Here is a 14136-nt window from a genome sequence, read left to right on the forward strand (position 1 = left end):
AAATTTTCATATTTTTCAAATTTTCTCGAAATCTATTTGGTAACCCCAACGAAAATATTGAATTTTTCGGTAAATGCTCTGTATACTGAAGCTTGTTTTAAAATTTCTAAACATATTCTATATTTGTAATAATGTATATTAAGCTCTATTTCATGGTACATGGACATCGTTTTAATTTTTTTGTCAATTAATTTAGTAAAACTTTATAATACTCCCTAAATTGGTGGACTAACCACTATTAAATCATTATTTTCTAGAGAAACAGAGACAACAAAAGTTCAAAACCTCTTTGGCCTTTATCATATGTTAGCCCAGGATGCAACTATGCATTAAAACAAAATTTTCATAATTTTAAAATTTTTTCAAAATCTATGCTTTAACCCCTGCGAAAATATTGAATTTTTCGGTAAATGCTCTATATACTGAAGCTTATGATATTTAGTGTTGTTTTAAAATTTCTGAACACATTATACATTTGTATTAACTTATATTAAACTCTCAATCATGGTACATGAACATCGTTTTAATTGTTTGTCAATTAATTTAGTAAAATTTCATAATACTCCCTGAATTAGTGGAGTAACCACTATAAAATCTCTATTTTCTAGAGAAACGAAGACAACAAAAGTTCCAAACCTCTTTGACCTTCATCATATATTAGTGAAAGATGCAACTATATATTAAAATAATATTTTCATATTTTTGAATTTTTCTCAAAATCTAAGTGTTAAAGCATACGAAAATATTGAATTTTTCGGTAAATGCTCTATATACTGAAGCCTATGATATTTAGTGTTGTTTTAAAATTTCTGAACACATTATACATTTGTATTACGGTATATTAAACTCTCAATCATGGTACATGAACATCGTTTTAATTGTTTGTCAATTAATTTAGTAAAACTTTATAATACTTCCTAAATTGGTGGACTAACCACTATAAAATCGTTATTTTCTTGAGAAACGGAAACAACAAAAGTTCCTAACCTCTTTGACCTTCATCACATATTAGTGAAAGATGCAACTATACATTAAAACAATATATTCATATTTTTGAATTTTTCTCAAAATCTAAGTGTTAAAGCATACGAAAATATTGAATTTTTCGGTAAATGCTCTATATACTGAAGCTTGTTTTAAAATTTCTAAACACATTCTACATTTGTATTAATTTATATTAAACTCTATTTCAGGATACATGGACATTGTTTTAATTTTTTTTCAATTAATTTAGTAAAATTTTATAATACTCCCAAAATTGGTGGACTAACCACTATTAAATCGTTATTTTCTAGAGAAACGGAGACAAAAAAAGTTCAAAACCTCTTTGGCCTTTATCATATGTTAGCTCAGGATGCAACTATGCATTAAAACAAAATTTTTAAAATTTTAAAATTTTCTCAAAATCTATGTGTTAACCCCTGCGAAAATATTGAATTTTTCGGTAAATGCTCTATATACTGAAGCCTATGATATTTAGTGTTGTTTTAAAATTTCTGAACACATTATACATTTGTATTACGGTATATTAAACTCTCAATCATGGTACATGAACATCGTTTTAATTGTTTGTCAATTAATTTAGTAAAATTTCATAATACTCTCTGAATTAGTGGAGTAACCACTATAAAATCGCTATTTTCTAGAGAAAAGAAGATAACAAAAGTTCCAAACCTATTTGACCTTCATCATATATTAGTGAAGGATGCAACTATATATTAAAACAATATTTTCATATTTTTGAATTTTTCTGAAAACCTACAAAAATATTGAATTTTTTCGGTAAATGCTCTATATACTGAAGCCTATGATCTTTAGTGTTGTTTTAAAATTTCTAAACAAATTCTAAATTTGTATTAATGTATATTAAACTCTTTTTAATGGTACATGGTCATCGTTTTAATTGTTTGTCAATTAATTTAGTAAAACTTTATAATACTTCCTAAATTGGTGGACTAACCACTATAAGATCGTTATTTTCTAGAGAAACGGAAACAACAAAAGTTCCTAACCTCTTTGACCTTCATCATATATTAGTGAAGGATGCAACTATACCTTAAAAATATATATTCATATTTTTGAATTTTTCTCAAAATCTAAGTGTTAAAGCATACGAAAATATTGAATTTTTAGGTAAATGCTCTATATACTGAAGCTTGTTTTAAAATTTCTGAAAACATTTTACATTTATATTAATGTATATTAAATTCTATTTCATGGTACAAGAATATTGTTTTAATTTTTGTCAATTAATTTAGTAAAATTTCATAATACTCCCGAAATTGGTGGACTAACCACTATAAAATCGTCATTTTCTAGAGAACCGAAGATAACAAAGGTTCCAAATCTCTTTGACATCAATAATATATTTGTGAAGGATGCAATTATATAATAAAATAATATTTTCATATTTTTGAATTTTTCTCAAAAACTAAGTGCTAACCCTTACGAAAATATTTTTTTTTTTGGTAAACGCTCTATATACAGAATCCTATGATCTTTAGTGTTGTTTTAAAATTTCTAAACACATTCTACATTTGTATTAATGTATATTAAACTCTCTTTCATGGTACTTTATAATACTCCCTAAATTAGTGGATTAACCACTATTAAATCGTTATCTTCTAGAGAAACGGAGACAACAAAAGTTCAAAACCTCTTTGGTCTTTATCATATGTTAGCGCATGATTTAACTATGCATTAAAAAAAAATTTCATAATATTAAAATTTTCTCAAAATCTCTGTGTCAACCCCTACGAAAATATTGAATTTTTCGGTAAATGCTCTATATACTGAACCTTATGATCTTTAGTGTTGTTTTAAAATTTCTGAACACATTCTACAGTTGTATTAATGTATATTAAACTCTATTTCAAGGTACATCAACATCGTTTTAATATTTTATCAATTAATTTAGTAAAATTTCATAATACTCCCTAAATTGGTGGACTAACCACTATAAAATCGTCATTTTCTAGAGAACCGAAGATAACAAAAGTTCCGAATCTCTTTGACATTCATAATATATTTGTGAATGATGCAATTATACATTAAAACAATTTTTTCCTATTTTTGAATTTTTTTCAAAAACTAAGTGCTAACCCTTACGAAATTTTTTTTTTTTTTTGGTAAATGCTCTATATACTAAAGCCTATAATCTTTATTGTTGTTTTAAAATTTCTAAACACATTCTACATCTGTATTAATGTATATTAAACTCTTTTTCATGATACATGGATATCGTTTTAATTTTTTGTCAATTAATTTAGTAAAACTTTATAATACTCCTTAAATTGGTGGACTAACCACTATAAAACCGTCATTTTCTAGAGAAACGGAGACAACAAAAGTTCCAAACCTCTTTGACCTTTATCATATATTATTGAAGGATGCAACTATACATTAAAACAATATTTTCATATTTTTTCAATTTTTCTCAAAATCTATGTTTTAAAGCCTACGAAAATATTGAATTTTTAGGTAAATGTTCTATATAGTGAAACCTATGATCTTTAGTGTTGATTTACAATTTCTAAACATATTCTACAATTGTATTAATGTATATTAAACTCTCTTTAATGGTACGTGGGCATCGTTTTAATTTTTTGTCAATTAATTTTGTAACACTTCATAATACTCCCTAAATTGATGGAGTTTAACTACTATAAAATCGCTATTTTCTTGAGAAATGGAGACAACAAAAGTTTCAAACCTCTTTGACCTTCATCATATGTTAGTGAATGATGCAAAAATGCATTAAAACAGTTTTTTTATATATTTTTGAATTTTTCTCAAAATCTATGTGTGAACCCCTACGAAAATATTTAATTTTTTGGTAAATGCTCTATATACTGAAGACTATGATATTTAGTGTTGTTTTAAAATTTCTGAAAACATTATACATTTGTATTAATGTATATTCAACTCTCTTTCACGGTACATAGACATCTTTTTTATTTTTTGTCAATTAATTTAGTAAAACTTTATAATACTCCTTAAATTGGTGGATTAACCACTATAAAATCGTTATTTTCTAGAGAAACGAAGAAAACAAAAGTTCTAAATCTCTTTGAACTTAATAATATATTAGTGAAGGATGCAACTATACATTAAAATAATATTTTCATATTTTTGAATTTTTCTCAAAATCTATGTGTTAAAGTCTACGAAACTATTGAAGTTTTCGGTAAATGCTCTATATACTGAAGCCGATGATCTTTAGTGTTGTTCTAAAATTTCTAAACACATTATACATTTGTATTAATATATATTAAATTCTCTTTCATGATACATGGACATCGTTTTAATTTTTTGTCAATCAATTTTGTAAGACTTTATAATACTCCTTAAATTGGTGGACTAACCACTATAAAATCGTTATTTTCTAGAGAAATTGAGACAACAAAAGTTTCAAACCTCTTTAAACTTCATAATATGTAAGCGAAGGATGCAACTATGCATTAAAACAGTTTTTATATTTTTGAATTTTTTTCAAAATCCATGTGTTAACCCCCTACGAAAATATTGAATTTTTCGGTAAATGCTCTATATACTGAAGCCTATGATATTTAGTGTTGTTTTAAAATTTCAGAACACATTCTCCATTTGAATTAATGTATATTAAACTCCTGGTACATGGACATCGTTTTAATTTTTTGTCAATTAATTTAGTAAAATTTCATAATCCTCCCTAATTTGTTGGAGTAACCACTATAAAATCGTTATTTTCTAGAGAAACGAAGACAACAAATGTTCCAAACCTCTTTGACCTTCATCATATATTAGTGAAGGATGCAAATATACGTTAAAACAATTTTTTTATATTTTTGAATTTTTCTCAAAATCTATGTGTTAAAGCCTACAAAAATATTGAACTTTTCGGTAAATGCTCTATATACTGAACCATATGATCTTTAGTGTTGTTTTAAAATTTCTAAACACATTCTACATTTGTATTAATTTATATTAAACTATATTTCACGGTACATGGACATCGTTTTAATTTTTTGTCAATTAATTTAGTAACACTTCATAATACTCCCTAAATTGGTGGAGTCTAACCACTATAAAATAACTATTTTTCATGAGAAACAGAGACAACAAAAGTTCCAAACCCCTTTGATCTTCATCGTATGTTAGTGAATGATGCAAAAATGCATTAAAACAGTTTTTTTATATTTTTGACTTTTTCTCAAAATCTATGTGTTAACCCCTAGGAAAATATTAAATTTTTCGGTAAATACACTATATACTGAACCCTATGATCTTTAATGTTGTTTTAAAATTTATAAACACATTCTACATTTGTATTAATGTATATTAAACTCTCTTTCATGGTACAGGAGCATCGTTTTATTTTTTTGTCAATTAATTTTGTAACACTTCATAATACTCCCTAAATTGGTGGAATCTAACCACTATAAAATCGCTATTTTCTTGATAAACGGAGACAACAAAAGTTCCAAACCTCTTTGACCTTCATCATATGTTAGTGAATGATGCAAAAATGCATTAAAACAGTTTTTTATATTTTTGAATTTTTCTCAAAATCTATGTGTTAATCCCTACGAAAATATGAATTTTTCGATAAATGCTCTATATACTAAAGCCTATGATATTTAGTGTTGTTTTAAAAGTTCAGAACACATTCTACATTTGTATTAATTATATTAAACTCTCATTCATGGTACACGGACATCGTTTTAATTTTTTGTCAATTAATTTAGTAAAATTTCATAATACTCCCTAAATTGGTGTAGTAACCAATATAAAATCGTTATTTTCTAGAGAATCGAAGACAACAAAAGTTCCAAACCTCTTTGACCTTCATCATATATTAGTGAAGGATGCAAATATACATTAAAACAATATTTTTGAATTTTTGAATATTTCTCAAAATCTATGTGTTAAAGCTTACGAAAATATTGAATTTTTCGGTAAATGCTCTATATAATGAAGCCTATGATCTTTAGTGTTGTTTTAAAATTTCTAAACACATTCTACATTTGTATTAATTTATATTAAACTATGATTCATGGTACATGGGCATCGTTTTAATTTTTTGTCAATTAATTTAGTAACACTTCATCATACTCCCTAAATTGGTGGAGTCTAACCACTATAAAATCGTTATTTTCTAGGGAAACAGAGACAATAAAAGTTTCAAACATCTTTGACCTTCATCATATGTTAGTGAAATATGTAACTATGCATTAAAACAATTTTTTCATATTTTTGAATTTTTCTCAAAATCTACGTGTTAACCCCCACGAAAATATTGAATTTTTCGATAAATGCTCTATATACTGAAGCCTATGATCTTTAGTGTTGTTTTAAAATTTTTGAACACATTCTACATTTGCATTAATGTATATTAAACTCTCTTTCATGGTACATGAACATTGTTTTAATTTTTTGTCAATTAATTAAGTAAAATTTCATAATACTCCCGAAATTGGTGGATTAACCACTATAAAATCATTACTTTTTAGAGAACCAAAGATAACAAAAGTTCCAAATCTCTTTGAACTTCATAATATATTAGTGAAGGATGCAATTATACATTAAAACAATATTTTCATATTTTTGAATTTTTCTCAAAATCTAAGTGCTAACCCTTACGAAAAAATTTTTTTTTTTGGTAAATGCTCTATATACTGAATCCTATGATCGTTAGTGTTGTTTTAAAATTTCTAAACACATTATACATTTGTATTAATGTATATTAAACTCTCTTTCATGGTACATGGGCATCGTTTTAATTTTTTGTCAATTAATTTAGTAAAACTTTATAATACTCCATAAATTGGTGGACTAACCACTATAAAACCGTCATTTTCTAGAGAAACGGTGACAACAAAAGTTACAAACCTCTTTGACTTTTATCATATATTATTGAAGGATGCAACTATACATTAAAAAATATTTTCATATTTTTGAAATTTTCTCAAAATCTATGTTTTAAAGCCTACGAAAATATTGAATTTTTAGGTAAATGCTCTATATACTGAAGTCTATGATCTCTAGTATTGTTTTAAAATTTCTAAACACATTCAACATTTGTATTAATGTATATTAAACGCTCTTTCATGGGGAATCGTTTTAATTTTTTGTCAAATAATTTAGTAAAACTTTATAATGCTCCCTAAATTGGTGGAGTAACCACTATAAAATCGTTATTTTCTTGAGAAACGGAGACAACAAAAGTTTCAAACCTCTTTGACCTTCATCATATGTTAGTAAATGATGCAAAAATGCATTAAAACAGTTTTTTTTTTATTTTTGAATTTTTCTCAAAATCTATGTGTTAACCCTTACGAAAATATTAAATTTTCAATAAATGCTCTATATACTGAAGCTTGTTTTAAAATTCCAAAACACATTATACATTTGTAATAATGTACTATAAAATCACTATTTTATAGAGAAACGGAGACAACAAAAGTTCCAAACCTCTTTGACATTCATCATATGTTAGTGAAGGATGCAAAAATGCATTAAAAGAGTTTTTTTTATTTTTGAATTTTTCTCAAAATCTATGTGTTAACCCTTTCGAAAATATTGAATTTTCGATAAATGCTCTATATACTGAAGCTTGTTTTAAAATTTCAAAACACATTATACATTTGTAATAATGTATATTAAACTCTCTTTCATGGTACATGAGAATCGTTTTAATTTTTTGTCAAATAATTTAGTAAAACTTTATAATGCTCCCTAAATTGGTGGAGTAACCACTATAAAATCGTTATTTTCTAGAGAAACGAAGACAACAAAAGTTCTTAACCTCTTTGACCTTCATCATATATTAGTGAATGATGCAACTATACATTAAAACAATATTTTCATATTTTTGTATTTTTCTCAAAATCTATGTGTAAGCCTACGAAATTATTGAATTTTTCGGTAAATACTCTATATACTGAACCCTATGATCTTTAGTTGTTTTAAAATTTATAAACACATTCTACATTTGTATTAATGTATACTAAACTCTCTTTCATGGTACATGGGCATCGTTTAATTTTTTGTCAATTAATTTTGTAACACTTCATAATACTCCCTAAATTGGTGGTTTCTAACCACTATAAAATCGTTATTTTCTTGAGAAACGGAGACAACAAAAGTTTCAAACCTCTTTGACCTTCATCATATGTTAGTAAATGATGCAAAAATGCATTAAAACAGTTTTTTTATATTTTTGAATTTTTCTCAAAATCTATGTGTTAACCCCTACGAAAATATGAATTTTTCGGTAAATGCTCTATATACTGAAGCTTACGATATTTAGTGTTGTTTTAAAATTTCAGAACACATTCTACATTTGTATTAATATATATTAAACTCTCATTCATGGTACATAGACATCGTATTAATTTTTTGTCAATTAATTTAGTAAAATTTCATAATACTCCCTAAATTGGTAGAGTAACCTCTATAAAATCGTTATTTTCTAGAGAAACGAAGACAACAAAAGTTCCAATCCTCTTTGAACTTCATCATATATTAGTGAAGGATGCAAATATACATTAAAACAATATTTTTGAATTTTTGAATATTTCTCAAAATATATGTGTTAAAGCCTACGAAAATATTAAATTTTTCGGTAAATGCTCTATATACTGAAGCTTACGATATTTAGTGTTGTTTTAAAATTTCAGAACACATTCTACATTTGTATTAATATATATTAAACTCTCATTCATGGTACATAGACATCGTTTTAATTTTTTGTCAATTAATTTAGTAAAATTTCATAATACTCCCTAAATTGGTAGAGTAACCACTATAAAATCGTTATTTTCTAGAGAAACGAAGACAACAAAAGTTCCAAACCTCTTTGAACTTCATCATATATTAGTGAAGGATGCAAATATACATTAAAACAATATTTTTGAATTTTTGAATATTTCTCAAAATATATGTGTTAAAGCCTACGAAAATATTAAATTTTTCGGTAAATGCTCACTCCCTAAATTGGTGGACTAACCACTATAAAATCGTTATTTTTTAGGGAAAGTATTGATTTTTTCGGTAAATGCTCTATATACTGAAGCTTATGATCTTTAGTATTGTTTTAAAATTTCTAAACACATTCTACATTTGCATTAATGTATATTAAACTCTCTTTCATGGTACATGAACATCGTTTTAATTTTTTGTCAATTAATTTAGTAAAATTTCATAATACTCCCGAAATTGGTGGACTAACCACTATAAAATCGTTATTTTCGGAGACAACAAAATATATGATTATATTATTGGAAATAAAAATATGAATAATATGACAATTACATATATTAAATCATCCTGGTAAAATAATATTTTATATGTATCTTGAAAAGCATTTTAGTATCAATAATATGTGATTCTTGTAAATCATGTGACAATCACAACACTTTGTAAATAATATGATGATACATCCATATCAAACGTGATTTATACACCTGTAAATAATAAGTCTATTTAGTCAAGTAGTTTGAATTTGAATGATAAATCATATAATCAAATGAAGCAACCTACTTACTACTAAGAATGAATAAGTTATAAACTGCAGATGGGCTTATTACTCGTTAAGCCCGATGAGTTTACGCGAGTATATTCGAACGAAGCCCACGTGATTTTTGTAATTAAATCCCACGGTATCTTAAAACGAAACGGTGTGAGAGAGATTTAAACGAACGAACACAACCATTGGAAACTAGCGAGCCCATAACTACCGTGGCTCACAAGAAAACCATATATAGAGACTACTTCCACCAAGTTTCAAAACATAGTTTTCGAAAGGTTTTAGAAATGACCAATCCGGAGAAAATGAAAGTGGACGGTGATACTGAGAAAGAGAGGGAAGACTCCTCATCCGATGAGCAATGGAGCGATGAAGAATCCGCCATGAGAGAAATCGTTCTCGGCCTCCCTGCTCTATCCATCAGCAGCGCAACCTTCGGTGTTAGCATCGCCGACGATGAAGAGGAAGAGGCGCGTCTGAACGAGCAAGCGGTCGTTGCGGCGGAGTTGGTCATCGCCGCGGCGGAGGAAGCGGTTATGAAAGAGAAGAGCGATGGCAAGAAGAAGGTGAGGAGACAGAGGAAGACGATGAAGCTCAATAACGACGACGAAGCGGGTGGTTCGAGTAAAGGAGGAGAAGCGGCGAAGAAGCCGAGGAAGAAGACTTCAGAGTTCACTAATCTGCCGAGAGGGCCACCGGTTTGTAACGTCTGTGGACGAGCATTTCATTCGTGGAAGGCTGTGTTCGGACATCTGAGGTCTCACAAAGACAGGAGCTATCGCGGGTTTCTCCCGCCTCCTAGATTCGCTGCGCCGATTAGAGGCGTCATGATTCCAGGACCGAACTCTGCTTTTGTTCGTGTTGTTGCCCGAGGAGGGAGCTCCGGTGGTGGTGGTGGTGCTAGTGGTGGCGAAGGTGGGAGAGGTGTAGGGATTGTTATGGATGTGGATCGAGTGGAGGAAGAGAAGCAGGAAGTGACTGAATCTGGAAGCGTAGCGAAGTTTGATCTTAATAAGTCTCCACCGAAAGATGATGATGAGGAAGAGGAGAAAACCAAGTGAAGATGTTTGAAGTTGAACACATTATTTAGCTATTTGATTATTTTTCATACAACTTATTTAATTTAACTTCATCTCATTGTATTTTTTTTTTTCCTGCTTTGGACTAGGTTTGGGTTGTTTTTGTTGTTATTGCTTTTGTGTGCAACACTTTCTATTTATGGAAATTTACTTTCAGACAGGCTTTTGTCATACAAATGAAAACGAAAACAATTGGCGGACATGTACATCCGTACGTGTACAGCACGGAAACCTTTTTAGGGCAACTGGAATGTAAAATTGGATAATGATATAATGCGGTAAACTTAATTTTAACATGGTGATGTTGTAATTAACGTCAGTCTCAAAAATCTACTTATTAATTATTCTCTCAAAAATCTACCTATTAATTTTTCTCAAAAATCTACCTGTAAGTAGCAGTCAACCTCTTAAACATTGTGTGCAGAGATGGGGAAACTTTATAAAAGTAAACATAGTTACATACGTCCAACCTCACAAAAATGGTATGAAATTCCTCAATTCGTAGTCAATTTATATCAACATGATATTTGATGGCATTCGAAGAATATGGACGGAAACCAAGATATAATTACTCTCATTTTAAAATAGATTTGAACCAAAAACGACTCCAAAACCATTTAGTATCGCCCAAAAAATAAAAACATCAAGCAACTATTTCTTTCTCTACTCCAAATCTTCGAGGCGAGGGTCGCCTTCGTTCAGCCCCTGCCGCACCAGCTCGATATGCATACTGATAATGAAGTGGTGAGGAACGAGATGTGCTAGCAACAGCTGGTTTAGTGGAAGAGCGGTCTGGGACAACGTTTATGCGTTGGATGTGTTCAAGTACATCGACTACTTCCTTCATGTGCGGTCGGTTTTTCGGGTCTGGCTTGATACAAGAGAGTGTGATGCGTCCCATTTCTGCTGCGACTTTGGATGAGTATTGGCCTATGATTCCTTTGTCCATTATATGTTTCACTCGATGTCTGTTTGTGAGTTCTGGTCTTAACCAGTCGACCAAACTCTCTTGTCCGTTAGGCCGTTTTGGGTCGTGTGCCCTTAATCCGGTCATCACTTCTAGTAATACCACACCGAAGGCGTATACGTCACTCTTAACGTATAAATGGCCTGATAAAAATAAAATAAAAAACTGAAAGGGTGAATCATTTTATCAACTGCAATCTAAACTAACCTCTTTGGTCCCCAATCCGAAATGATTAAACACAAGTCCATAATTAATTTGTGATAAAATAAACTATGGCTAATACATCTTTTCTAAATGTACCTGTCGCCATATATTCAGGAGCAGCGTAACCATACGTGCCCATGATCCTAGTCGTAACGTGTGACTTCTCTTGTGATGGTCCTAACTTTGCTAAACCGAAATCTGAAATCTTTGCATCATAGTGCTGCGCAGATGAAATTTTAAAACAAAATCACGTCAGCAAAAAAAAGAACGATTGAAGATTCTAGTATCTTGTTATTAATATCATATAATATGGGATGTTATAATTAGACTAACCGAGTCGAGAAGTATATTGGAGGCTTTGAAGTCTCTATATATGACTTCTCTTTGTAAGCCGTGAAGAAATGCAAGGCCACGAGCTGCACCTATCACAATCTTGATCCTTAGGTCCCAAGGAAAAGGCTCGCTTCCTGAATCAAATAAGGATCATAGAATGTAAAATATAGTTTAGAATCAATCTTTGTGACAACCATGCTTGGTGTGTTGTGCGTCAAAAGATCTTAATTACGTCTGAAAAGATGATTCTCGAGGCTTCCTTTGGGCATGAACTCGTAGACAAGCAGAAGTTCTTTGTCTTCACGGCAGTATCCTAATAACTTGACCAGATTTGGGTGTGAAAGCATCCCCAAGAAGTTAACTTCTGACTGTCCAAAATCAAAAACAAAACCACATTAATCTCAAATTTGGCTTTTTTTAACTTGAAGACTAATCCGTCAAAACTTTTACCAATTCTAAACTATAATGTTACATATGAATAATACCTTTTTGGGTCAAAATACATGAATAATAAATAGTATAATACTAGTTGGGTCAAAACATATGAATAATACTTTGATTATATAAACCTAGCTACGTGTCCCCAACTCAATGTCCAGTAGCAATGGGAAGTTCCTAACTAAAGTGAATATGTTGGCAAACAATGGATATAAAATTATCTTCAGATTAAAATCAGTTTCAAACGATATAATTCTGTGTTGGACTTAGAAAATTGATAAAAATAACCTAATACTAATAGAATGCCTGCATTTAAACTAGTAATTTCCTAAATCTTAGTACAAACAAGTTTTATTTGTTAGTATTAAATATTTATTCTAATCATTCTTCTGCAACACTCAAACAGAGAGTCAAGGTCGTTTCTCGATTAGAATAGTCAACTCTTCATCTTGATCGAACCACGTAAATTTTGGTTTTTCCCGTCAAAGAAGCAATCAAGATCGGAAAACAATCTGTTGTTCGTTGAAAATAGAGAGAGAGGGAGAGAGATCTTACACGCCACTCTGCGAATCCTTGAACACTCTCGGAATTCAATCTTTTGACGGCGACGATCATACCGGAACCGACTTTAGACGGAGCAAGAGTCTTGGCATCGATCCAACCTCTGTAAACTTTTCCGAAACCTCCTTGACCCAACATCGACTCCGGTTTGAAGTTCTTGGTCGCCGTAACTAAATCCGCAAAGCTGTAGACTTTGAGATTTGGCGATGCCAATATTTGGCCGGAATAACTCATTACTCCCCCGGAGCTCTCGCTAACCGCCTCCGAGAATTGACTCTGTCCGACGCTAGTGTTTGTCGTCGCGGCGGTGGTGGACGTTGACGAGGAGAAATTTATTCCATTACTGTGGTTGTTCGTCAAGGCTGATTAATCAAATCACAAAAGGCAGATAGGTCAGAAAGTGGACATCTCTTTATGTCAGAAACAGAACATATCTTTATGTCCGAAACAGAACATATCTTTATGTCCGAAAGTGAACATCTCTTTATGTTGTATGTGACAGAGATTTAAAAAAACCAAAATTTTCATGGATTTGGAGTGAAAATAGTAAGAAATAAAATACTATGAATTAATAATGAATTACCATGAGTGTGGAGACCTGTGTTGGATGAAGAGGGAGACGAAAGGCATGAAAGGAAAAGACCCATTTCATCAGTTTAGAGTTTTTTTTTTTAGATTGAGGAAGGATGTAAGAAAGGAGAGGAGGTCGAGGAACCCACCATTCTTAAATACGACATTTTCTTTGTTAAAGTCCATTTTTTATGCATTCCCTTTGAATTAAAATGAATATATAGCAAAATGCCAACAAGATCGACCAAATAAAATATACCCTAGCAGAATCTTTTTAGTCTATAATCGATGCGCATAGCTTAAAAACCACGTAATTATATGTATATATTTTTAAAAAATTGCTTGAAGCAAGTAATAAATAATTTACTGATTAATCCAGAATAAATTTAGGATTTTCAGCCGATTACAACGACGCTGAATAATAAACATGGACTTTATATTCTGGAGTCAAGTTTTCGTTATTGTAGATATGATTA

At 30.1% G+C, this 14136-nt stretch overlaps 2 protein-coding genes across 2 annotated transcripts; one reads left to right on the top strand and one right to left on the bottom strand.

Moving 5' to 3' along the window:
• The first annotated feature begins 9778 nt into the window (after positions 1 to 9778).
• On the top strand, positions 9779 to 10738 carry LOC106300615 (zinc finger protein ZAT9). Its single transcript, XM_013736798.1, has one exon. The coding sequence runs from the start codon at positions 9796 to 9798 to the stop codon at positions 10567 to 10569; it is 774 nt and encodes a 257-aa protein (XP_013592252.1). The 5' UTR covers positions 9779 to 9795; the 3' UTR covers positions 10570 to 10738.
• A 287-nt stretch (positions 10739 to 11025) lies between these two features.
• Positions 11026 to 13843, bottom strand: LOC106343026 (probable serine/threonine-protein kinase Cx32, chloroplastic). Its single transcript, XM_013782132.1, has 6 exons — positions 13674 to 13843; positions 13085 to 13452; positions 12324 to 12459; positions 12092 to 12225; positions 11855 to 11978; positions 11026 to 11697 (listed from the first exon to the last, which is right to left on the bottom strand). The coding sequence occupies exons 1-6, from the start codon at positions 13735 to 13737 to the stop codon at positions 11231 to 11233; spliced, it is 1293 nt and encodes a 430-aa protein (XP_013637586.1). The 5' UTR covers positions 13738 to 13843; the 3' UTR covers positions 11026 to 11230.
• Positions 13844 to 14136: the final 293 nt, after the last annotated feature.

The sequence above is a fragment of the Brassica oleracea genome, chromosome C1, assembly GCF_000695525.1.
Source record: "Brassica oleracea var. oleracea cultivar TO1000 chromosome C1, BOL, whole genome shotgun sequence".
Classification (NCBI taxonomy): Eukaryota; Viridiplantae; Streptophyta; class Magnoliopsida; order Brassicales; family Brassicaceae; genus Brassica; species Brassica oleracea.

What these genes read in the sequence shown, in the direction of transcription:
- LOC106300615 (XM_013736798.1), top strand. Translation starts at nt 9,796, where the DNA reads ATGACCAATCCGGAGAAAATGAAAGTGGACGGTGATACTGAGAAAGAG.
- LOC106343026 (XM_013782132.1), bottom strand. Translation starts at nt 13,737, where the DNA reads ATGGGTCTTTTCCTTTCATGCCTTTCGTCTCCCTCTTCATCCAACACA. An exon ending in CGAGAATCATCTTTTCAGAC is followed by an intron (nt 12,226 to 12,323) that starts GTAATTAAGATC and finishes TATTTGATTCAG; the next exon opens with GAAGCGAGCCTTTTCCTTGG. An exon ending in TCCTGAATATATGGCGACAG is followed by an intron (nt 11,698 to 11,854) that starts GTACATTTAGAA and finishes TATTTTTATCAG; the next exon opens with GCCATTTATACGTTAAGAGT.